General features: G+C 41.6%; 1 protein-coding gene across 1 annotated transcript; it reads right to left on the bottom strand.

Moving 5' to 3' along the window:
• Window positions 1-8,099: 8,099 nt before the first annotated feature.
• mc3r (melanocortin 3 receptor) lies at window positions 8,100-12,508 on the bottom strand. Its single transcript, XM_002935390.4, has one exon. The coding sequence runs from the start codon at window positions 12,066-12,068 to the stop codon at window positions 11,079-11,081; it is 990 nt and encodes a 329-aa protein (XP_002935436.1). The 5' UTR covers window positions 12,069-12,508; the 3' UTR covers window positions 8,100-11,078.
• Between the last annotated feature and the right edge of the window lie 14,388 nt (window positions 12,509-26,896).

A 26,896-nucleotide genomic window follows, 5' to 3' on the forward strand; every position in this document is an offset into this window, starting at 1 on the left:
GTTATATGTGCCACTCAGATGCATAATGGTTGCCTAGCCAATAATTCCCTCCATAGTGCTTCCAGGAATTGTGCAATATTCAGTTCTTCTGAACCCAGCAATGATTGTAATTACAGAGTTCCGCGGTACCTTTATTTGGCATGCTAAATGGTATTGCCTCGGCACGAAAGAAATCTTCCATGAGATACGTCACCGTGTTTCTGCAGGGGGAGGATGCACATCAACATGTAGGAAGTGCCCATAATCAGGGATATTGTCTATGGAAATGCAAACAAGTTGACAAGACTTTCTTAATTGACTCTTTCAAATGAAGGAACATTTGCAAGTATATATATATAAAAGAACAGAGGTTGAATGGTTCCATCGCCTTAATGCATTGACCCCTAATGGCTTAAATAGAGATTTTGATTTACATCTTTTCTTGTAATTTAATAATTAGTATAAAGTGTTTTTCATTTTACTACAATGATGATGGGGTGAACTAATATGTTCCTAATCTTCATCTGGGGTGTTTTGCTAGACTTGATTTATTTGCTATATGGGGAATAATGTCTGATTACTTAAGTAACTATACCTTTATGCAATGTTTGTCATGATATATCACGGAATGGGTGTGCTTGCTTCCTTGTAGGTGTGACGCGTTGGTTGTGCGTCTCGTCTCCAAGGGACCTGGTACGTCACTTCCGTGTGCTTATTTATACACGGAATTGGCAACGGATGTATACTACAGAGTTTTGAACAGTCACGGTAATACACTTGAGAAAGGGATATGGTATTCCCGAAACGTTGCGTGCTGACTGTTATTTTAATGGACAAAGTTTTACATGGATGTTTTTCGTATTTGGATGTTTAATCTGAGCTTCAATAAAAGCTAAGTTTTATCTACTTGGAGTGCGACTTGGTTGGAATACATATATATATATTTATTTGAGACAAGAGCTTAATTTCAAAGGCAAGTTCAATGAGTTTGTATGGATACAAAGGTAAGCATGCAGTGCTGCTCTTCACCATGGTCCATGCATGCTCCTGCCAAATTGTGGTTAGCACCAATGCACCCCTGCTGTTACAAACAAGCTCACACATTTGACGCAAGGGGACCCAGGGATTACCAGTAGCCGGTACCTCCCTGTAATTCCCTTAGCAGGTGGCATCAGTAGCTGCAATTGACCTTTATTCCAAAAATATATGCAACTTGCATGCTACTGACCAGAAAACACAAATTTGCTCCTATAGTGGTGCTAAAGTTATGAACGAGACCTGTGATTTCATATATTGACAATTTGGTTAGCAACACTTATTCAGTCAAGGTAGACTCCTGTATCAGGGTCCCTGTATAATCACAATAAAGGATTTAAGGAGGATTAAAGAAATGGCTGCCAAGATACCACTGCTTCCCTGTGCCCAATAGGGCAGCTCTAGCAGACAGAGGCAGGAGATGATCTAAGATGCCTCTGAAGGCTTTTAGCTTATTTGTTGTAGTGAATAATAGCTGTGCCCTTCCTCCGACCGCCAGCATTACTTTTCTGCCATACTAGAAAACAAGACGTTTTATGACCGTATAAAGGAACAAAGCTACACAGGGAACCTTAAGTATCACTCATGTGTCATCAGTGATAATGTACCCCCTACTGTAAATGATAAGGATATTAGCAGTCACTGAGGGGTTCTGTGACCATATAAAGGCACAAGGCTGCAGGCTGAGTTATACAGGGAACTCTGAGTATCACTCATGTATTATAAGGGATAATGTACCCCCTACTGTAAATGATAAGGATATTAGAAGTCACTGAGGGGTTCTGTGACCATATAAAGGCACAAGGCTGCAGGCTGAGTTATACAGGGAACTCTGAGTATCACTCATGTATTATAAGGGATAATGTACCCCCTACTGTAAATGATAAGGATATTAGAAGTCACTGAGGGGTTCTGTGACCATATAAAGGCACAAGGCTGCAGGCTGAGTTATACAGGGAACTCTGAGTATCACTCATGTATTATAAGGGATAATGTACCCCCTACTGTAATTGATAAGGACATTAGCAGTCACTGAGGGGTTCTGTGACCATATAAAGGCACAAGGCTGCAGGCTGAGTTATACAGGGAACTCTGAGTATCACTCATGTATTATAAGGGATAATGTACCCCCTACTGTAAATGATAAGGATATTAGAAGTCACCGAGGGGTTCTGTGCCCATATAAAGGCACAAGGCTGCAGGCTGAGTTATACAGGGAACTCTGAGTATCACTCATGTATTATAAGGGATAATGTACCCCCTACTGTAAATGATAAGGATATTAGAAGTCATTGAGGGGTTCTGTGACCATATAAAGGCACAAGGCTGCAGGCTGAGTTATACAGGGAACTCTGAGTATCACTCATGTATTATAAGGGATAATGTACCCCCTACTGTAAATGATAAGGATATTAGAAGTCACTGAGGGGTTCTGTGCCCATATAAAGGCACAAGGCTGCAGGCTGAGTTATACAGGGAACTCTGAGTATCACTCATGTATTATAAGGGATAATGTAGCCCCTACTGTATATTACAAGGATATTAGTTACTAAGGGATTCTGTGACCACAAGGGGTCAGGCCGAGTTATACAGAGTCTCTCCTAATGTAAACTATAAGGATATTAGCACAAAGCAATTCATAACTTTCTTAATATACAAGTAAGTATATGCAGAGACTTTATAGATTTTGCTTTTCTTTAAATCCGGGTACACTGTGGCAGAGAATACGGGGCTGCTGGGACTATTGTGGGTAAATCACTAACAGAGTACGGTAATGCAAATTGTGGAGAGAACAAGTACAAGCCATGTAACCATGTACGCCAGTGATGCCCAACCAGTGATCAACATGTTACTCACCAACCCCTTGGATGTTGCTCCCAGTGGCCTCAAAGCAGGTGTCTGTTTCTGAATTTCTAGCTTGAAGGTAAGTTTTGGTTGCATAAAAACCAGGTGTACTGACAAACAAAGTCTTCTGTAGGCCACCAGTCCACATAGGACATCTACCAGACAACCAATCACACAGCTTATTTGGGACCCCAAGGGACTTTTTCATGATTGTGTTGTTCCCCAACTTTTTACATATGAATGTGGTTCACGGGTGAAAAAGGTTGGGACCCCAGATGGCAATGCAGTTTTGGAGAGATCTTTGGTTCAGATCATGTAGATATCAATTTATTTTTCCAATTTCTTTGCCAACCTTTCTATGTACAACACGACTGCTATGGTACGGCCATAATCCCCTGGAATTCTCCGGTTAAAGATCTTTGATTACAGCACGGAATCTCTGTGGGTACCTCAGCAGGGCCAGGGGAGCAGTAGGCACTAAATCACTGCTATTATTTCAGTCTATCCGCACTGATACAAAAATGATCATTTACAATTGAGAAATGGAAAGGGAACAAGAGGAACAGAATGTTGAAATCTCTGTTAGGGAGTGTGACACAGCATGGAAAATGATAGCAGCTCAATCATATCTCTTCCAAAAGAACCGACGATTCAAGAAGAAGAAATAACTCATCCTGAGACACAAATGAGATTGTTAATATAAAGAGGGAACAGACTGTCTATAACAGTGCGGTTTCCTCCCATTCTGTACAAGGTTTAAAGGGAAATAAACCGAGACAATCATTTTGCATTCAGCTTATGGCACACTGGTGAGGCAGAGCCGTGCTGAGCCCACCACTCTCCAATCTAACACCTTCATACAATAGACAGTGTGTCGGGAACAGGTAATTAAATGTCATTTTAGGGACAGTTAGAGAAGGGGTGCAGGTAGGAAGATTTCTGATTCAAGCATTAGCATTAGACAGAGAGGGAGGTTTGCTGAATAGAGGTTAAGCCACACCAGGATACTGGAATAATTGTAGGGATACAGAACCCTCAGTTTAATTCTTCCTAATCCACAGGGCAAGTAGCTGGAGCAGGGGTCCTCAAACTTTTTAAGCAGAGGGCCAGTTCATGGTACCCCAGGCTGTTGGGGGGCTGGACTAAAATCCTCCCCCAGGGACCTCATACTATGGTGTGTTCCCTGCTGCTTCCTGCTCCCCCCTGCGTCCTCCCGCTCCCTCCTCTGGCTCCTCACTGCATCTTCCCACTCCCTCCTCCGGCTCCTCACTGCATCTTCCCACTCCCTCCTCCGGCTCCTCACTGCATCTTCCCACTCTCTCCTCCGGCTCCCCGCTGAGTCCTCTGGCTCCCCACTGCATCCTCCCGCTCCCTCCTCCAGCTCCTCACTGCATGCAGTCTTCCTACTCTCTCCTCCGGCTCCCCGCTGTGTCCTCCAACTCCGCCCTGCGTCCTGCTGCTCTCCGCTGTGTCCTCCAGCTTCCCATTGCGTCCTCCGCCCCCCCCCTGCATCCTCCTGCTCCCCCCTGCATCCTCCCGCTCCCCGTTGCATCCTCCAGCTTCCCACTCCTTGCTTCAGATCATAAATTACCTTGGGGGGGCAGTATCTGGCCCATGGGCAGTAGTTTAAAGATGCCTGAGACAGAGAATAGTTAACTCTGGGCAATATTTAAGCTCTAGGGCTCCAGTCTCAAATGACAAAGCAAGTTTGTGCCTGCGCCCCTCCAGCTGTGTCTGGGTGTGTGAGGGTTGGGGTAGGTAGCTGTTAATTTGTGTCCCTATAAACGTGATTCAGGGAGCCCTTTTGTCGTGCCATTGTACCATGTAAGCCTTTGTGCCTATTATTATCGAGCTGCATTGTGAAAGGGACCCTGAATATGACAAATGCCATTCACCTTGTATTCTGCTCTGTTTCGCTGTAAGTGAATAGTGTGTGTGTGTGTATGGAGGACATATAAGAAAAGGATGCCTGCATCTGTGCAAATGCAGTTTAAAAGGAGCTCAAACTCTTCAGATGCACAGTCAGCCATTGTGTTAAGAAGTCACTGAAAACAGAGGAAATGCTGCTACTTTAACTACACTGTTTTTATTCTGGATATTAGGGCCCATTGCAGAGACACATAGCCGGACGTCTGATTAAAAGGCAATATATTCCTATTAGCGCAGTTGTGCATCACTGAGTGCAAGTGGTAAGTGACTGTGATATTCACAAACCAATCATTCCTGTGCCGACTTACAGCAGGGAGTCAATTATAGGAGATGCTGAGAGAAGGGAGAAGGGCACTCAACTGTTATAGTTCAATGAAGTCCAACTAAATACAAAATGTCCTGCTGAATTGTGCTTAGTACAGGGGAATCCCTATGCTGCCATAGTTTTATGGTATCTCTCTGTACAGGCTATGAGCAAACTTAGGGGGCTGTTCCTGCTGAATTGTGCTTAGTACAGGGGAATCCCTATGCTGCCATAGTTTTATGGTATCTCTCTGTACAGACTATGAGCAAATTTAGGGGCTGTTCCTGCTGAATTGTGCTTAGTACAGGGGAATCCCTATGCTGCCATAGTTTTATGGTATCTCTCTGTACAGACTATGAGCAAACTTAGTGGGCTGTTCCTGCTGAATTGTGCTTAGTACAGGGAAATCCCTATGCTGCCATAGTTTTATGGTATCTCTCTATACAGTCTATGAACAAACTTAGGGGCTGTTCCTGCTGAATTGTGCTTAGTACAGGGGAATCCCTATGCTGCCATAGTTTTATGGTATCTCTCTGTACAGACTATGAGCAAACTTAGTGGGCTGTTCCTGCTGAATTGTGCTTAGTACAGGGAAATCCCTATGCTGCCATAGTTTTATGGTATCTCTCTATACAGTCTATGAACAAACTTAGGGGCTGTTCCTGCTGAATTGTGCTTAGTACAGGGGAATCCCTATGCTGCCATAGTTTTATGGTATCTCTCTATACAGTCTATGAACAAACTTAGGGGCTGTTCCTGCTGAATTGTGCTTAGTACAGGGGAATACCTATGCTGCCATAGTTTTATGGTATCTCTCTGTACAGACTATGAGCAAACTTAGTGGGCTGTTCCTGCTGAATTGTGCTTAGTACAGGGAAATCCCTATGCTGCCATAGTTTTATGGTATCTCTCTATACAGTCTATGAACAAACTTAGGGGCTGTTCCTGCTGAATTGTGCTTAGTACAGGGGAATCCCTATGCTGCCATAGTTTTATGGTATCTCTCTGTACAGACTATGAGCAAACTTAGTGGGCTGTTCCTGCTGAATTGTGCTTAGTACAGGGAAATCCCTATGCTGCCATAGTTTTATGGTATCTCTCTATACAGTCTATGAACAAACTTAGGGGCTGTTCCTGCTGAATTGTGCTTAGTACAGGGGAATCCCTATGCTGCCATAGTTTTATGGTATCTCTCTATACAGTCTATGAACAAACTTAGGGGCTGTTCCTGCTGAATTGTGCTTAGTACAGGGGAATACCTATGCTGCCATAGTTTTATGGTATCTCTCTGTACAGACTATGAGCAAACTTAGTGGGCTGTTCCTGCTGAATTGTGCTTAGTACAGGGAAATCCCTATGCTGCCATAGTTTTATGGTATCTCTCTATACAGTCTATGAACAAACTTAGGGGCTGTTCCTGCTGAATTGTGCTTAGTACAGCCTATGTCATGGAACATATTTATTGTGACTGAGGTGCAGTGTTCTGAGTGCATCTTCCATAGGGCAGTCAGTATTTAATGGTTACCTTTTCTTTGCATGGATTTTAAAGCCTGTGCCCAGTTGTTGCTCTTATTAACATGACTGCAACTGTTGCACAAGGCCTACTTTGAACCAGTTAAACACCAGCAATCTACCAATTTTGGTAGATTGGATGGATGATATTTCATTGCACCTGAGAATAGGAAGCAGTATGGCAGCTCCCACACATACAACACAGATACGCATGTTTAAATACATAAAAGTTACCCATTGTGTCCCATAAAGGGAGAGTAAGGGTGCATGCAGGGAGTTCTGGCCCTGCAGAGAGTTGCACCTGATATCTCAAAATGAATGTTATACAGCTGGAACTTTGATAGAAATGTAAATAAATGATCCACTCCATCCCATATAACTGAATCAAACACACGATTTTCAGGCAAAAATAAAAATCTTTTTATTGTTCCTGTCAAGCTGATGAATGCAGTGCATGAATGGAGCATACTGTATCACCAACACGCCACTGCTGTTATTAAATATACAGTGTTTTTTTCAATGAAAAAAAAAATATATTGTCACATTATTTCAGAACTGATTGCCGAGTGATGTGAAGGCCTCTGTGATGCCATACCAACTGCTCTGTATTATATATATGATCAGTATCTGCACAGTATTAACAAAGAGAAGTCACCTGACATAAAAAAACAGCAGAAATACAGATAAAAGGGCCACCATACCTTTGTGTTTTAGTTCGCCTTTGAATTATAAAAAGCAAAATTTTCCCCTTTTTCCCCTATTTTTTATTAAGGTCTTATTGCCTCAGCCTACAGTTATACCCTTGATTTTATCAGTTATACCCTTGACCTTATCAACTCCCATAGCCCCCCTACTGTGTTCTAATCTTCTAGCAAGAAGCCAAAAGAGGGCATGGCCTGGCAGCACAAGTGAATGGTTTGATATGATTGAGAGCATATCCCACTGAAAAGGGCTGTATATAGAGCTCTCCATAGCAATAAAACAGTCTCTAACTGTATGCACGTACTAACAATTATACCAGCCCATGTATTCCCCTGTGCTTATTACAGTTCTGCAGGGCCAGTCCCCTAAGTTTGCTCATAGCCTGTACAGAGAGATACCATAAAACTATGACAGCATAGGGATTCCCCTGTACTAAGCACAATTCAGCAGGAACAGCCCCCTAAGTTTGCTCATAGCCTGTACAGAGAGATACCATAAAACTATGGCAGCATAGGAATTCCCCTGTACTAAGCCCAATTCAGCAGGAACAGCCCCCTAAGTTTGCGCATAGCCTGTACAAAGAGATACAATAAAACTATGGCAGCATAGGGATTCCCCTGTACTAAGCACAATTCAGCAGGAACAGCCCCCTAAGTTTGCTCATAGCCTGTACAGAGAGATACCATAAAACTATAGCAGCATAGGGATTCCCCTGTACTAAGCACAATTCAGCAGGAACAGCCCCCTAAGTTTGCGCATAGCCTGTACAGAGAGATACCATAAAACTATGGCAGCATAAGGATTCCCCTGTACTAAGCACAATTCAGCAGGAACAGCCCCCTAAGTTTGCGCATAGCCTGTACAGAGAGATACCATAAAACTATGGCAGCATAGGTATTCCCCTGTACTAAGCACAATTCAGCAGGAACAGCCCCCTAAGTTTGCTCATAGCCTGTACAGAGAGATACCATAAAACTATGGCAGCATAGGTATTTCCCTGTAATAAGGACAGTTTTGGAATAGAATTTTGGTATAGTGGCCCTTTTATAGGAAATAAAAGGATTAGGACATAGTAGTAAAACGCAGAACCGTTTTTACAAAATTCTGACATTGTTTAGGATACAGAGTATACAAGGGGCCCATGTGCAGGCTGGAACTGACCCCTTGTTTTCTTGTAAAGCATCTGTCACAAATATGAATTAATTGAGAAACATCTCTAAAAAACCCTGCCCTTGAAGAGTTTTCTGTTTTTGTTTTTTTTTTTTTTGTTTTTTATTAGCGAAGGCGAAGCGGTGATCAGATATAGCGATACTGTAATCAGCCACTCACATGACAAAAACCGCCCAAAAAACTTGGTTGACAGTTAGTATGTATATAGATGCTGTAAACTACCCTTAAGTGCCGATTCCATCACCGCCACTTTTATGTTCATCCATACCACATCACAGTGAATGGATCTGTCCGAACACTTCATCTGCTAATTTGTCTGTAAATAGAATTCTGTACATTCATATTGGAACTGCCCCCACAGTCAGGTCTTACGCCCCAGATGTGCTTGCTCGTTGCTATCCAGAACAGAAGGCAGTTCCCATTTTAGTGTGTCTGACTGGTTAGGTCACAGGAGGCGCCGGGCGCCATGCTAGGTCTCCCGTAGCTCTGTAATGCTCCGTTAGTTTGTGTAAACATTTCACAGTTTAAATAAAACTTTTTGTAGTGTTCATATGCGTTTAAGACGGCTGCCGTATTCCCTGAAACCCCACGATGGCGTGGGACCTGTCATATTAGAAAATTAAGTTTATCACAGTTTTGTCATTGTTATTTGGTGTCCAATAGTTTGTGTTCGTGGCTCCCCGGTACCGTTGTATCCCTCCAAATCTGACACGGACATTGTAGCACCCACTTCTTCAAAAAACTTTTTTTGTGGATAATGATTGACTTTTCAGTGGCAACAGTCTAATGAAACCATTGATATCTCATGTAGTCCAGTCAGAAGTTGAACGGTAACGCCGACGGATCGGACTGATAAATTATTATCTGACCCTGAGTTGCATTTAATAAGGTCCCTTCTTGAAAGAAAGTCCCATTATGAAATAAAGTCCCTTCATGCCATAATGTCCCATTTGACCTAAAGTCCATGAACTAAGGTCCCATTTGGTCTCATCATAAAATAAAGTCCCATCAGAAAAATGTCCCATCAGGTTTTAACATGAAATAAAGTCCCACCTTGAATTAAAGTCCCATCTTGACTTCAGTCTCATCATGAAATAAAATATCACCATTTAATAAAGTACTATCATGAAATAAGATAAAAAAAAAAGTCTCATCAGGCTGAAACTTGAAATAAAGTCCCACCTTGAATTAAAGTCCCATCTTGACTTTAGTCTCATCGTGAAATAAAATATCACCATTGAATAAAGTACTATCATGAAATAAGATCAAAAAAGTCTCATCAGGCTGAAACTTGAAATAAAGTCCCACCTTAAATGGAGGTCCCACCTTGACTTCAGTCCCATCATGAAATAAAGTCCCATCATGAAATAATGTCCCTTCTTGAACAAAGTCAGATCTGTCCAGAGACTATCATGAATTTAAACCCTTTGTTTAGTCTGTAGCAATTAATTGATGGTAGTCTCAACATGTCTTATGTCTAATTAGTATTTGAATGACATATCTTTGAAGGTAAACTATATTAAAAAGGTTGTTGGACTCTTCCGTTCTGGGCTTTATTTTGCCTGGTTCTTTCAGGCATTACATGTACACACAGTTCACAGCAATGAACCAGTTCTGCATCTTCATTAATCCTAATAAACACGAGGCACTTTTTCAAGCTTAATTCATTTGGGGCAACTGAAAGCTTCCCAGCTGTTCCTGCCTTTGATCTGATATTGTGATGTTTACAACATTCTAGCCAACAGTGTTTTACATGAGACTACCTGTCACATCATATATATATATCTGCATTTATATACATCCCAGTGACATATCACACACACACACACACAAACTACCACAAATGCCATTTTTTGGGGGGGAAGGTTGAGGTGGGGATATTTCAGGAGACATTGCTTTATGTATTACAGAGTCCTATGAAGAGTTAAATGTAGTTTTTCTGACTATTTCACACAAGCTGACACTTGAAATGATGCTGTTTATACACCCTGTCTTCTCTCTTCGAAGGTCAGCTTCCTTCTGCAACCGTATGTTTAGAAATGTCCAGACGCTGTGTAAGGCGAGTGAGCTTCTGCAGGACCCAGAGGGACCTATGTCTGGCATTCACCAAACATGAGCTCCCAGCAGAAAAAGCAAAGTTGCATTTAACTCTTTATAAGTTTAGAATTTTTCTGCACTACTCAATTTGATTTCATAAGAGTTCCCCTTTAAAAAGGGTGGTGTTAACGTGTGTTAGGAACTACATTTAACTCCAATCATCTCATAAAAATAAATAACTCTTCCCTGTCCTTTATAGCTGACATCATTTAAATATAGAAAAATAAAGACCCCCATCCCACCTAAATATCACTGGGTGTAGAAGGGTTGGGTGGATCACATTGTCGGGTATTGCACCCTTATTTCACAATATCATTTAGTCTAGGGCACTTACCCAGATATCTTATATACATATATAAATGAAGTACTACAAAGTGCAGCATGTTGTGAATCCATTGGCACACTCCATACAGTAAAGAGTTCTTGAGCAAGGTGGTCATCCCAAACCATTAATGGGTCTTCATGGCCAAATACCTCCCTCCCCATCCAATTAAAAGATCTAACCCTATCCACATTTCCCGAAATTCATGCCATAGCAGCATATGATTTCTTTGAAGGTTTTCCGCATCTCCAGACTGCGGAAAGCATAGATAAGAGGGTCGATGATAGAATTGCACATGATCAGTATGAGGTATGTGTTGAAGTAGGACGTGTAGCAGACACAATAGGAGTTGGAGGGGCATGAAATGATCAGGATGAGGTGGAGAAAGAATGGTGCCCAACAGACAACAAAGACTCCAAGAAGTATGGTGATGGTAATAGCTCCCTTCATGCACGTGCGCTGCTGGACCACGCCGTCCACTGGGAGGGCAGCGATCCGTTTCACGTGCAGCCGCGCAAACAAAAACATGTGCACGTACATGGTGGCCATAAGGACCAGCATGGTGAAGAACATGGTGATGAGACACACTATGACGGTTTTGCTTTCGGAGAAGACAATGAACACAATGCCGCAAATGATACACGATGTCCAGATGACCACGATTAAGGCTATCGCTTTTTTCACAGTCATGATGCTGTGGTAGCGCAGGGCATAAAATATGGTGATATACCGGTCGATAGCAATTACCAAGAGGTTACATATAGAGGCTACTAAAGAAATGCAGATCATAGAGTCAAAGACGTCATCCAGATGCTGCAGCAGGTAGTCCCCGATGACCAAGTACTTGTTCTGAATGGCAATTACAATTGTCTCGAGGGCATTGGACACGCTGACCAGCATGTCAGCCACGGCCAGGCTGCAGAGGAAAAAGTACATGGGCGAGTGGAGGTTTTTATTTTTTAGTATGGCAAGGATCACAAGGATGTTCTCCAGCAAACTGATGATCCCAAGGGTTAAAAAGACCTCTGTCTTTATCAAGACTTGTTCACAGAATCCGATCCTGCTGAGGTTGCTGAGAAAAAGTGTCTCGTTCGGATCCAGAGTGGCGTTCGCCAGGACAGCCTGGACAGAGAAGACGTTGGTCGTGTTCATGGCAAAGGCTTTCGCAGACATAGCAGGAGACTTCAAGCCGAGTTGGAACTGACAACACTTCTCAGAAATTCATCTTCTAAACAATCCATATATTTATGAATCTGCCGTTCCTATGGTAATCCCTTGACGAGGTCCAGAGGAGTCATCTCTTTAATGACTGCTGTGCATTACATCTGTCTCCATGCTCCTGGCACGGGCACTTGGTTGCTGTGTTGTGCCTCAGTGCTCCGTGGAATCCAGTTGTACTCCAGGAGAATATGTGTGTGTGTGGCAATGGCAATGTGAGGCAGAGTGCATCTATTTTCCACTTTCATTGATAGCAATTGGCTCCTCCTTTAGTTCCTACACTCCAGCCTCTCCTCTCCGCTACTTACAGAGCAGGTATATTTCTAAGTAACAGCCCAGTTCTACTACCCACAGCCGGTACCTTCGGAACTCTGAGCTACTCCATAGCCGATGTTCTGGTGCCCTCTGCAGATTAAACCCTTAATTCCACCGCTGCGCCGGCTGCTAATCTCTCTCTCTTTTAAAGCTGGTGATAAATGTGGGACACTGGGGAAAGGCAGCAGATTGATGTAATTCATCTAATTACTATAGACTACGCTTAATAATCTATATAATGTAGGTTAATGTATATTCTCTCTATAGACAGGGGCATCGTCTGAGCAGCTGCAGTGACTGTGCCCTTCTAATTGCTCAGACTGGGATTTTTTTTTTTTTAATACATGACATTTTCTATCAAATGAGTATTGGGCTAATTAGCTAAGCAATTTATTAATGCTCATCGTTATTCATTCTTTGGTGAATCTGATGGAAAGGTTGTGTGACACACAGATTGGGATGATAACCTTTGTACTGAAATGGGAAAATCAGCACCTTAATGAGCAGAAGTCCCAAAACACAGTGCAGGAGCGTTGTGATTGGCTGCTTGGTTTTTAGATCTCATGCAGTCAATAGGAATGTGTCAGCTTTACTGGCGCATAAACTGTTAATGCAGTGTGTGTGTGTGTTTGGGGGGGGGGCGGTTAAAGAGAGACGGGTTAGATGGGAAGTCATAGCCCCTATAAGCACCCCTATAAGTGCCCATTAAAAAATACCATTCTGTAACCTGCACTATTTTTGTCTGTCAGTCTTTTAACTCCTTCCTTTCCTCCCTTTCCCACACTTTCTACTCAGCTGCTACATTTTACTATTCTTTGTTTAACCTTTACTTACATAACTTTAACCCTATTCTCCCCAGACTTGATATTCTACATTTCATCTGTCTTTGTTCATCCTGTTCTATTCACTAATTTGTCTCTGTTTAACTCCTTTCTTTCCACACTACCCACACTGAATGTTGGTATTTGTTCTTTCATAATCTTATGTTCAGCCTGTTCTTCGCCAATCTCTCTGTTTAACCCTTTCCACCCTCCAGAAACTGAATGCTGAAATTCTTCCTTTCCACGCTCTGTGTTCGCTCTGTTTCATTCACTCTATGTTCAGCCTGTTGCAGTCACCGGTCTCTGTTTAACTCTCTCCTTTCCTCCCCTAAGCTATTGTTGAAATTCTCCCTTTTATCACTTAATTCAACATATCCCTTTCACCCACCACTTGGTTTAACCATTTCCTTATTGTGTGTCCTTCTTCCCCAGAGATAACTGAAACTGAAATTGTTCCTTTCATCATAAAGTTTTTCATTTATGCCCTCCTGTTCCCTTCACCAATTGCTCTCTGTTTAACCCTTTTCTTTCCTTGGTGAAATTTTTTTCCCATCATTCTGCATTCAAAATCTTCCATTAACCCACCCTTCTAAGTTTAACCCTTTCATTTCCTCCTTCCTTATTCAATGTCTTTTATTCATCACACTGTGTTCATTTGTCCCACTGTGTATTTGGAACAAGTCCGCTGTGCCTATTGATGCAATTTGCTGCGGATTACCTCCACATTCAGCAGCACTTTACATAAACCAGGCAGGACAGACACAGTGGCGCTTAGTGCAACTATATGGAGATGTTTTTGGATGCAAGTACCTTCAATGAATGGCATCAATGCGTGTAACTACTAGTGATTAGGGATAATGGCCTGTTTTGCTTCGCTAAAAATAAAAACAGCAAAATCATAGAAAAATTCTAATTCTAATTTTTTTTTTCCCCAGCAAAAAACATGATGAAATTCTATTGCATGGAAATGTTGGCCTTTGGTGAACATGCAGATTTTGCCATGAAACTGTACTCACTCCTCCCCGGTGACCGCACTTGGCTGCGTTTGTAAACAGCCTTTTTGCAATAGACGGATCAAGACCAATTGCAGATTGATTATTATGTATATATGGGCAGTTGCAATTTTAACCTCATCCTTAACTCTGTGTTCCTGCTGACAATATATTCTTAGATTAACCCTTTTGTTTTACCTCTTATTTCCTCGTATGTTCATTCTTTCATTGAGAGTTTCCTTCCCAATTTTCATTATTATTATTAACCCATTCATTCTACAACTCATTTTATATCAAACACTTCTATGTCACTCATACAGAAACAGCTGTTCTCTAATCTTTCCCCTTGCCTATACTGCTGCCAATGTAGATTATATAGTTAACTTCATTAGCAGTGAGCCCATTGCTCCAGTGAGATACACAATGTATGCAAACCATTTTGATTTGCAATTTGTCAATCTGTCAGCCAAGGTATTAATCAGTTTGAACTGATGTATCAGTTTGACAGATGAAGCCTTTTGATCTGAGTGAGTAAAATATGATCGATCTGTGAGTTATTTCCAATTCACTGATCAGTTTATATGGAGGAAATAAACCCACATAATCAGCTGTTCTCATTTAAATTAAAGGGCACAACAAATGCGTAAGCTGAGAACTGCAATTAAATGGATACATGAAAAATCTACAGACGATTCACAACCATATAGATACAGATTTGTAGAGACAGAGATGAGGAGAAAGCGTTGGAAGAGTAATTGCCTGTTTTGCTCTCTTTTCCCTACAGAAATAGGGGTTGGTAACACTAGATAGGTACCTAATATATAGGGACAGAGACATGGGAAAGTGTTGGAAGGGTTACTGCCTGCTCTGCTCTCATTTCCCTACAGAAATAGGGGTTGGCAGCACTAGGTAGGTACCTAATATATAGGGGCAGAGACAGGGGAAAGTGTTGGAAGGGTTACTGCCTGCTCTGCTCTCATTTCCCTACAGAAATAGGGGTTGGTAACACTAGATAGGTACCTAATATATAGGGACAGAGACAGGGGAAAGTGTTGGAAGGGTTACTGCCTGCTCTGCTCTCATTTCCCTACAGAAATAGGGGTTGGCAGCACTAGATAGGTACCTAATATATAGGGACAGAGACAGGGGAAAGTGTTGGAAGGGTTACTGCCTGCTCTGCTCTCATTTCCCTACAGAAATAGGGGTTGGTAACACTAGATAGGTACCTAATATATAGGGACAGAGACAGGGGAAAGTGTTGGAAGGGTTACTGCCTGCTCTGCTCTCATTTCCCTACAGAAATAGGGGTTGGCAGCACTAGGTAGGTACCTAATATATAGGGGCAGAGACAGGGGAAAGTGTTGGAAGGGTTACTGCCTGCTCTGCTCTCATTTCCCTACAGAAATAGGGGTTGGTAGCACTAGATAGGTACCTAATATATAGGGGCAGAGACAGGGGAAAGTGTTGGAAGGGTTACTGCCTGCTCTGCTCTCATTTCCCTACAGAAATAGGGGTTGGCAGCACTAGGTAGGTACCTAATATATAGGGGCAGAGACAGGGGAAAGTGTTGGAAGGGTTACTGCCTGCTCTGCTCTCAGTTATACACCGTTAGCCAGTAAATGTTGCACTGGTAGATAAGGAACCGAGCAGGAGTTGCCTCTCCTTTTCATTTCTTGCAGGTCTAATGATTTGGGCTGTCAGCTCAACAAACAGAACAATAGATAGATGGCCATATCATGCAGGAATTCTTATATGGTATTCATCCATTAAACCCTGGATGGTCCATTCTGAGCATTGGCCAGTGTACAGTTTGAGTACCCAACTCAGGCAAGAGAAGCTGTTGAAATAGCAGATACAATAGATAGTTCCAAGAAGGTTTGGATGCAAAAGTGATTCAGATCTATTGCCATTTTGAACATTTTCCTTCCAGACAAGCATTTGTTATGACATTTTACCCCTTATAGTGGGGAGAATTATTTAAGAAGTCAGAAGTGTTTTCTTCGCTTCATCTTAATAAAGAACAAATAAACAGTGAAGGATGAAGGGATTATGGCACATAAAACCCTAGTGGGTCCCCCAGTCACTGAGAGAGACAGTCTTGGTTAGTACTGTGTCTCAGAAGGATAAGCTACAACTTATATTGAAGGTTTTTACAGGCGGCCAATTGTCCTCTGATGGACACGGAAGGGGCATTAATATGGCTCCTGTGTCAAAATATGAATGTTTATTTAGGACTTGGGTTTGGATTCAAACTACTAGTTTGTAGGCAAAATTAATTCAGTCCCTCCAACAAATGTCTCCAGCTGCCGCCTGTTTGTACTGAAACAATGAAACCAGATTAAATACGAACAGGAAATTATTATTGTAATAAAAAAAGGCCCTCAGCTGTGCACAAGTCTGGATTTTATATCCTTAATAAGCAATATCTCCGGCTTCCCTTCTAGTGCAGGATTTAATCACCGATTCCCTCTCTGCTCCTGAAACTGCCGACACCCATCAACAGAGCTCACTGACTGCTATTCCATCTTCCACCAGCAGTTGTTGCTATAAAGTTTCTTTCCCAAAAAGCTATACAGCTATACTCTGTATGTTCTGGGCACACAATAAGCTGTACCCTCATACTGTACTGTCTAAGGGAAACAATATGGCACCTCCCTCCCATATGTATAAATACAAATATACAGAGAAGGAATGTTCTGGGCACACTATAAGCTATACCCTCATACTGTACTGTCTAAGGGAAACAATATGGCACCTCCCTCCCATATGTATAAATACAAATATACAGAGAAGGAATGTTCTGGGCACACAATAAGCTGTACCCTCATACTGTACTGTCTAAGGGAAACAATATACAGTCCAGAGGGGCAGAACTGTTGCTTTACTCCTGTATATGTAGAGAGTCCCTAGGCTGCCATAGTTTTATGATATTTCTCTGCACAGACTATGGGCAACTTAGGGGGCTGTTCCTGCTGAATTGTGCTTAGTACAGGGGACTACCTATGCTGCCATAGTTTTATGGTATCTCTCTGTACAGGCTATGAGCAAACTTAGGGGGCTGTTCCTGCTGAATTGTGCTTAGTACAGGGGAATCCATATGCTGCCATAGTTTTATGGTATCTCTCTGTACAGGCTATGAGCAAACTTAGGGGGCTGTTCCTGCTGAATTGTGCTTAGTACAGGGGAATCCCTATGTGCCATAGTTTTACGGTATCTCTCTGTACAGGCTATGAGCAAACTTAGGGGGCTGTTCCTGCTGAATTGTGCTTAGAACAGGGGAATCCCTATGCTGCCATAGTTTTATGGTATCTCTCTGTACAGGCTATGAGCAAACTTAGGGGGCTGTTCCTGCTGAATTCTGTTTAGTACAGGGGAATCCCTACTGTATGCTGGTCAGCAAAGTTGTGGTCCTGTTATTGCTTTACATCGCTGATAATGTTTGCATATAGTATTAGGCAGTGATTCCCCCAAGAAAGGTTAGGGGAGTTGTGGTGTTCTTTAATAGTGAAACTGATAAGATTTACTGTGAAATTCCTTTACACTGTGTAACAGGAAAGCCTTCTGGGTCCCAGAAACAGTATAATGTCAGTCTGGATGTTATTCTTGGGTGTTTTGAATACAACCCATCAAAATCAGCTAAACATAATGGCATTGATCTTTCAAAGCAAAAAGCAGCCCAGGGACCCAACTGAGAACATGATTAACAAGGATTTTGTTACTGCTCATCAAGCAAAGTTGTGTTATGTCATGTGACAAGTGTATTGATTGAATTACTACACTGTTTCTCTTTATTCCTCCCAGCTGGGGAACTGGTGAAGGGTTTAATACAATTGGATAAGTCAGTTGTCCTGTCAGACTAATGAATGAAAAAAACACAGTAACTGTTTCTGATTAAAGCTATAAAGCTAGAGTACTCCCATTTGTATAGCAACGCTTTGTTCAAATAGGTGTACACTATCCCTAATAATACTCTCTGTTCCCTGTATAACTCAGCCTGCAGCCTTGTGCCTTTATATGGTCACAGAACCCCTCAGTGACTTCTAATATCCTTATCATTTACAGTAGGGGGTACATTATCCCTTATAATACATGAGTGATACTCAGAGTTCCCTGTATAACTCAGCCTGCAGCCTTGTGCCTTTATATGGTCACAGAACCCCTCAGTGACTGCTAATATCCTTATCATTTACAGTAGGGGGTACATTATCCCTTATAATACATGAGTGATACTCAGAGTTCCCTGTATAACTCAGCCTGCAGCCTTGTGCCTTTATATGGTCACAGAACCCCTCAGTGACTGCTAATATCCTTATCATTTACAGTAGGGGGTACATTATCCCTTATAATACATGAGTGATACTCAGAGTTCCCTGTATAACTCAGCCTGCAGCCTTGTGCCTTTATATGGTCACAGAACCCCTCAGTGACTTCTAATATCCTTATCATTTACAGTTGGGGGTACATTATCCCTTATAATACATGAGTGATACTCAGAGTTCCCTGTATAACTCAGCCTGCAGCCTTGTGCCTTTATATGGGCACAGAACCCCTCAGTGACTTCTAATATCCTTATCATTCACAGTAGGGGGTACATTATAAAACCATTAAACCCTCAAATCAACCCTGTAAATCAATTCCTGTACCTTCTAATCAATGGGGAAATCAACCTTATACATGATTATAATAAATGCAGTTCATAGGCCAAATAGAACAATTCATTTAGCAGTATAGTGATTTCCTTAATTGATGATTAGTGGGAGGGGGAGGGGGGAGAAAGGTAGGAAGAAAACATTCTGCTCCAGTATATCTATAATATCAATAAGGGTAGGAAACAATTAATACTTAGGGGCACTATATACATTATTTACATAATCCGTGACAGCACCACGCTGTATAGGGTGTATTAGACTAGCTGCTTAGCTTTAAATTGAAATGGAAGGGATATACACCATGCCTGCTCCCTTCCTGCCTCCCTTCCCTGTATAAGGCCTGCAACCTTGTGCCTTTATATGGCCACAAAACCCCTCAGCGTGCAATCTGGTGCCTTTATATGGTCACAAAACCCCTCAGAGGCGTCTAAAATCCTTATAATTTACAGTTGGGGGCACATTATCCTTTATAATACATAAGTGATACTCAGAGTTCCCTGAGTTCTCTGTATAACTCAGCCTGAAGCCTTGTGCCTTTATATGGTCACAGAACCCCACAGTGACTTCTAATATCCTTATCATTTACAGTGGGGGGTACATTATCCCTTATAATACATGAGTGATACTCAGAGTTCCCTGTATAACTCAGCCTGCAGCCTTGTGCCTTTATATGGTCACAGAACCCCTCAGTGACTTCTAATATCCTTATCATTTACAGTAGGGGGTACATTATCCCTTATAATACATGAGTGATACTCAGAGTTCCCTGTATAACTCAGCCTGCAGCCTTGTGCCTTTATATGGGCACAGAACCCCTCAGTGACTGCTAATATCCTTATCATTTACAGTAGGGGGGTACATTATCCCTTATAATACATGAGTGATACTCAGAGTTCCCTGTATAACTCAGCCTGCAGCCTTGTGCCTTTATATGGGCACAGAACCTCTCAGTGACTTCTAATATCCTTATCATTTACAGTAGGGGGTACATTATCCCTTATAATACATGAGTGATACTCAGAGTTCCCTGTATAACTCAGCCTGCAGCCTTGTGCCTTTATATGGTCACAGAACCCCACAGTGACTTCAAATATCCTTATCATTTACAGTGGGGGGTACATTATCCCTTATAATACACGAGTGATACTCACAGTTCCCTGTATAACTCAGCCTGCAGCCTTGTGCCTTTATATAGTCACAGAACCCCTCAGTGACTTCTAATATCCTTATAATTTACTGTAGGGGGTACATTATCCCTTATAATACATGAGTGATACTTAAGACATTTGGGCCGATGCCCAATTTATGCTATTGCTGTGTTTTACATTATGGCCACATGGCTGACCTCATTTAGCCACAGTACTATGCTGGGACATCAGCCTAATATGAATGCTTTAAGGTTCCTCCATGGAGTTGCATTTATGGGCTTGTCTCTTTTGTGCATAAAAGCGCTGCAGAATATGCCAGTGCTATATAAATAAAGCATATCTATTATTCTGATGAAATGCATTTGCCGATGCGTGTGCACTTTATTGTGCTGTTAGCATAGATGCATGTTGTGCTGCTCCTTGTTAGAAGGTCACTGGCTGAGGTTAATGTACAGTAAGTCTTTTTCCCCACTCCACAAAGGCTTTAAAAGAAATGATCTAATGAAGAGGGGTACTTGAGACTCTTCCATTGCATTCTGAGTATTACGCACGTCAGTTCCAAGGAAGCGCTTCTTTCCCTGAGCACAAGTGGATCCTGATTAAGCCCCCCTTGTGCCCAGCTGTGTGCCGGCACATCCCCTGGGAGCCACTATGGCTGCTGGTGATAAATGAATAACTCGGCACACTCATCCTTATCCTCACAGCCACGGCTGGTGGGGACAGGTGAAATCACTCAGGCTGCGAGGAGAACACAATTTGAATATCATTAGCAAGCGAATGAGCTTGGCACACAGCTACCCGGGAAGTGCTTCAACTAAACTTTTTACTTTCCTCAAGTTCATGAAAAGATTTCCATAAACAGGCCAAGAGAAGTGAACTGGGACCCAACTGGTAGGCCATCTGCACAAGTGCCCAGTTTGCCTTGATCTTCTCGTTGGGACGATTACCTGCAAAAGGAGATGGAGCTGCAGTCATTTCTGCATTAACCATAACTGTTCATATATCCAGCTTCCAACATCCCTGGAACAAGAATTAGGTTATAAGTCATTGCCCTGAAGCAAATGGAAATCAAGTTGCTATCTTATTTAACATGAAGTGGGTGCTCTCTCTTCCTACAATCAATGGATAGTTCTCATAGACTACACAGAGGCAGCAAATAAATTCACTGGGCACCACTCAGTGGCTTTAGATCCTTATCGAATAGGTTGTCAAATTGTGGGGCTGACCATCTTCCTTTAGGTCAGGGGTCCCCAACCTTTCTCGTGAGCCACAGTCAAATGTAAAAAGACTTGGAGAGCAACACAAGCATCATAAAAGTTCATGGAGGTGCCAAATAAGGGCTAAGATTCGCTATTAGGTACCTCTATGCACCCTATCAGCTTACAGGGGGCTTTATTTGGTAGTAAATCTTGTTTTTATTCAACCAAAACTTGCCCCCAAGTCAGGAATTCAAAAATAACTCCCTGGTTTGGGGGCACTGAGAGCAACATCCAAGGGGTTGGGGAGCAACATGTTGCCCCTGAGCCACTGGTTGGGGATCACTGCTTTAGGTACTGAAAGCAGTATATGCTTATAGGCCATATTCTTTTTTGCTTTCCTAGATATTCATTGAAGCCACTCTAAAGAAAGTTGTGGGCCCCAGATGGCATTGGTGAAGATGTTGGCAGAGGCCTTCTGCTTGATGGAAGGGTAGGACTACAGCTAACTCCCACTAGGCTTCTCCAAGCAACCAAATCATTTCAAGGATGTCTGACTATGTGGGTCCCTGAGCATATATTCTACTGCAAAGCATTTTGAGCATTTTATATTCCGTCAGTAGCAAAACATACAACAAAATCCACTTTAACATACACAATTCCCCAGATACCAATGCAAGAGATTTCTTGCATGAACTCTAATTTTCAAAGAAAAAGGGCAAATCTGACATATGTTCGACATATAGGGATGGGAGATCATCAAAATTCAGCAATGTATGAGACATTTGCATTTTTCACAAGAAGAAAAACTTGATGTTCCTCAGTAATTTGCATCAATTGCCATAAAGCGGCTTAAAGTGGCATTTTGCATATTTGTGCGTTTCCCATCTGTAACAGTTTAATATTCACAGATAAACCGGAGCTAAAAAATTCCCTGTCTGTATGAGAAATCACAAAGCGTGAAGGCATTAGCGTTATTTTTAGATGTCGACACTAAAGGGTTTCTCCATAGGCATCTCAGTAGATCAATGCAATCAAAGAGAAGAAACCAGGGTGTGTGAATTGATTATCAGCTCAGGGTGCCGACGGCTAGCAAAGCACATTGGGTGCAAATTGATTTTCAAGCCATGAGGCAGACTGCTGCCAAAAATGTGTAGGGTGGGGGAGGGGCAATTGATTTCCAAAGCATGGCTCCTGTCCAACCTAATCAGAACTGATTCATTAGTTATTTTGTTTTGCTCAACCTCATGGAGTGTAATGGAAAAAAGGCCAATTTATACAAGTGTATAGATGGAGATACCAGTACAGGTTGCACTCCGACCCCCTGGCGCTCAAATGAATAGTGAATGTTTGAATATTAGAACACAACAGGCCCACGTGGCTCTTCAGAAAGAAACTAGTGGAACAGACATACAGTATAGGATAATCAAAAATCCCTCCAATCCTGTAGGCAATAATGAATAATAGTTGGTGCTGGATTCACTTTGGAATAAAAATGAATATTATCTTTAAAAAAGACCTCCTTGGAGCTTATTGGGCGTGTCCTAAGGGTCCCTGAAGGAAGCACAGTAAGTGAATGAAAGCCAATCACAGCCCTACAGTCACACAAGCAAAGACAGGCTTCAGTTCCCTATCAGGTCAGCCTAGTTGCTGATTGATTCTATTCTACATTACAGTGTGCCGCCGGCCCCCCTGCACAGCCTGGGAAGGAGGCAGGAGGCAGGAGGGATAACAGATAAGCAGGACTAGTTGGGATTTTTAAGAAATCTTTAATAAATCAGCCCTAAACACTACTTTTTTAAGTACATTCCTTCTATATTTAGAGGAGTATAATGCACTGACTAGTGACGAGCAAATCTGTCCCGTTTCGCCCAAAAGTTCGCAAAACATTGAAAAAATTTGCAGAACGGTAAAAAATTAGCAAAGCGCGAAAATGCAGTGCATCCAAAAAAAATAGGTTTTTTGGATGCGCGCAACATTTTTTTTTTGCCACGCGTCATTTATTTATTTATTTTTTACAAATTTTTCACACTGAACTTTTGCGCCTCTTCCGCCAATGGTGAAACTGACGCATTCCTGTTTTCACCCAATATGTCTCCTTTAAAGGAGAAGGAAATGTTGGCATTTTACTGCCAATAGATTCGCCACATTAGTGCCACCTAGAACAATATATTTTTTCTGCAGAAACCATTACCATACCTGAGTAACAGCTTTAGAAGTTTTCTCCGTTTGCTTAAGATTCTGTGTCTGAGAGAGAAAGTCAGACACTGGAACATCATGTTTACAAAAAAAGAGACAAGAAATCCTGTGTTTCTTTTGATAGAGGATTCTATAGTGTGAGTGCTTATGGCTGTATTTACATAGACCTTTTCTGATAAAGCTTACTTAGTTTTTACCTTTCCTTCTTCTTTAATAAGCAATCAGGCAATTGTACAATGTTAATAATGGAACAGTTGGCTGAACAGATCACAGAACATAAGGGGTAGTATCCAAAGGGCTGATAGGGTGAGGGGCACCCATGATCGAGTTGGCAGGGAGGCCAAGTTCCCACTACCATGATTGTTGGTATCAACATCTCCTATCTACATCTATATCTGTCTGTCTATCTATCTATCTATCTATCTATCTATCTATCATCTATCTATCTGTCTATCTATCTATCTATCTATCTATCTATCTATCTATCTATCATCTATCTGTCTATATATCTATCTATCTATCATCTATCTATCATCTATCTGTCTATCTATCTATCTATCTATCATCTATCTGTTTGTCTCTATCTATCTATCTATCTATCTATCTATCAAAGCTATCTCTCTATTTCTGTATCTCTCTCTATATATCTTTATACATGAATCTAAGCATGATGGTTTGTTGATGGATTAATTCAGAAACCAGTTGCACAGACCTGGAGAACTAATACCATATTGCCCACTTTCATCTCCCCAGTACCGTGCTTGTTTTGCTTGTAGATATTGAGCTCTATCAACATTTACTATCTATATCTATATCCATCATCTCCATCCATCTCCATATCTATCTTTGATATTTTGTAACCTGCAGTACTACATTTGAACCCTTTCCGTCCATGGCCAATCTTTCTCCCAGGGCCGCCTGGGAATTACATATTTGCCAGTGAAGGCCGAGAACGCATTTTAATAAACTAAGTGAACTCCCATAATCTGTATAGCAATAATAATAATGCTTGTTTTTTTTTTTCTTTTACGGAAATGCGAAGGTGGGAGTATGAGCAGTTTAAACTCATTGAACTAGTAAGAACATGACTGTATTTGGTAAGTTAAATATCTACATTAAAAAGCACAGAGCAGCATATGATGTGGGTGGTGAACTGATTGCACTTAAAGCCCAATTTCTCTATATATTTATATATCTTGAAACTACTGTGGGTTCAGGAATATAGAGGGACCTAGAATGATAAGTAACTTCCATAGCCAGTATCTGCCTCTATAGCCTGACTATTTTGTAGATAGATAGATAATCTAAAGGCAAACTTCATCTTGGCATTGACTCTTTTATCAACTCTTATCTATTGAATGTCTACAGGGGCTGATGTGGGTGCAGGAATAGACATGGGCCCAATGGGTTTTCTGGATGATAAGCAATTTCAATATAAGTAAATAAACCAGAACATCTTGCCTATTCTGAATACAAGAAGTGAAGAGCGGAAAGCTTTTTCAGTTTTAACCCAAATGAGTGCTATTGATTTGCAGATGACTAAATGCAACATGCCTGGTTTTAAAATAGAAATTATAAATAATGAGTAATTACAGTCTATTCTATAGAGTCCCAGATATTTCCATGTGTGAGGACGGCTTTGATTCATGAACCATGAGGAGCTGGGGTCCGATAGGCGCCTGTTTGCTCGTGTGATATGATAAAAGGGATTGATTATCTCAGTGTCACTGAGTCATTATGTGCTCTTCTCACTTCTACAAGGAGAACTTGAATTGGTTCTTCCTGGAACAGCCAGCGAGATGAAAAAGCTGGGGTGCCACGTGCAGGGGGCTGCGGCATGGATAAGCTAATGGGTGATGTATTAGTCTGTACTTCATGCTTTTTATGCCTTTTGCTGAATATTTCATTAAATAATCTTTAACTGTGATGTTCTGTAGTAACAATCACCTGATTAGTGATTGCCATAGAAGTCATAGAACTTTCAACTTAGCCTACGTGCTTCTTGGTAGAAAAAAATAAAGTTCTTATCCACAACTCAGCAGGATTCATGAGGAGGTCCAGATGGACTGCACCTTGCTTCTAGGGCCAGATTTAGAGCAGGGGAGTATTTATAATAAGGCACCCGCAGTCCTGTGACTAGGGTACAAGGTTTTGGGGGGGGGCCCTCAGATGCCTACATATTTTGGCATGGATTTTCATAGGAAATCCGGTGAAGGAGCTGGGGGGTGAGGGGGTAGGGGTAGCTTTGCGGAAGTGACATCACGCACACAACCTAGGGGACGTTTTTAGGCCAACATGAGTTTCCTGCTCACTAGTGTTGAGCAAAATTTTTTGCCAGGTTTCACAGTGAACTTGGACTTCAACGGGTAAAACAAATTGTTGTTCGAAAAAACGGCCATTGACTTCAATGTATTTTTCAACTATTTGTCATTTCACAAATTTTTTGGCAAAGCAAAACTGGACAGATTCACTCATCACTACTGCTCACTCCTTCCCCACCACGTCTCTTGCCTCTAATGTGAAGTCATTCTGCCTCAGTCTGCATGAAAATCAAATGAAAGGTAGCTGGGCCCTTATAAATTATAGGCCATGGCGACTTGGAGAGACTCTATGGTAATGTGCCACCCAGTATTAACTTAAGAAAATACCATAAGAAAACAATTTAGACCATAAGAAAATAATTCAAAACTTGGTATGACCAGGCCATGGATTTGCGGCGAATTTCGCGTTTTGCCATTGGGGGATTTTTTTGTGAAACAGGTGACAAAACTCGCCGTACATCCAAAAATTGTCAAGCTTGTCAAAAGAATTGTCGCGCGTCACAAGTATTGTCTTGTGCCAAAAAGAATTGTGTCTCTCATCAAAAAAATTGTCTGTAGCGTCAAAAAGAATTGCCGCGTGTCAAATGTATTGTCGCACGTATTTTTTTGACGCACAACATTTTCCCTGTTTCACAAATATTTTGCTGTTTCGCGAATCTTTTGAAAGATTTGCAAATATTATAGTGAAGCGAAACGGCACAGATTCCCTCATCACTAAGTATGACCTTTTAGCTTATCCTTGCCATCCAATGGCTCTTGAACTGCCACTAAACTATACTTCCCATGATCCTCACCTTGTTGTCAGTTAAGATGTGTAGTTCATGAAAAGATCTGATCTCAAACAAAAGGCAAGTGCCTTAGCATCCAAAGCCTGTGGCCAATATTTGCCCATAAATAGGAAGAACCACGTCAAGAAAGACCTTTACAATGACTACAGAGAGCCCCAGGAATTCTATCAGGGAATTCAGGTCAGTGCAACACAATTTTTTAGCCATAAACCATAATTCATGCCATATAATCAAGACTATACAGCCTGCTTAAAGGTCAGATAACATTTTTGGATCCAAAGTCACATAGTTCTTCACAAGTAGGGCAAAGCCAGCTAACTTCCATATAGAAGACAAAACCTATTCCTGTATTGG

This window comes from Xenopus tropicalis, chromosome 10, assembly GCF_000004195.4.
Source record: "Xenopus tropicalis strain Nigerian chromosome 10, UCB_Xtro_10.0, whole genome shotgun sequence".
Lineage (NCBI taxonomy): Eukaryota > Metazoa > Chordata > Amphibia > Anura > Pipidae > Xenopus > Xenopus tropicalis.

Bases quoted from the DNA above. Each gene is read 5' to 3' on its own strand.
- mc3r (XM_002935390.4), bottom strand. From the start codon at position 12,068: ATGTCTGCGAAAGCCTTTGCCATGAACACGACCAACGTCTTCTCTGTC.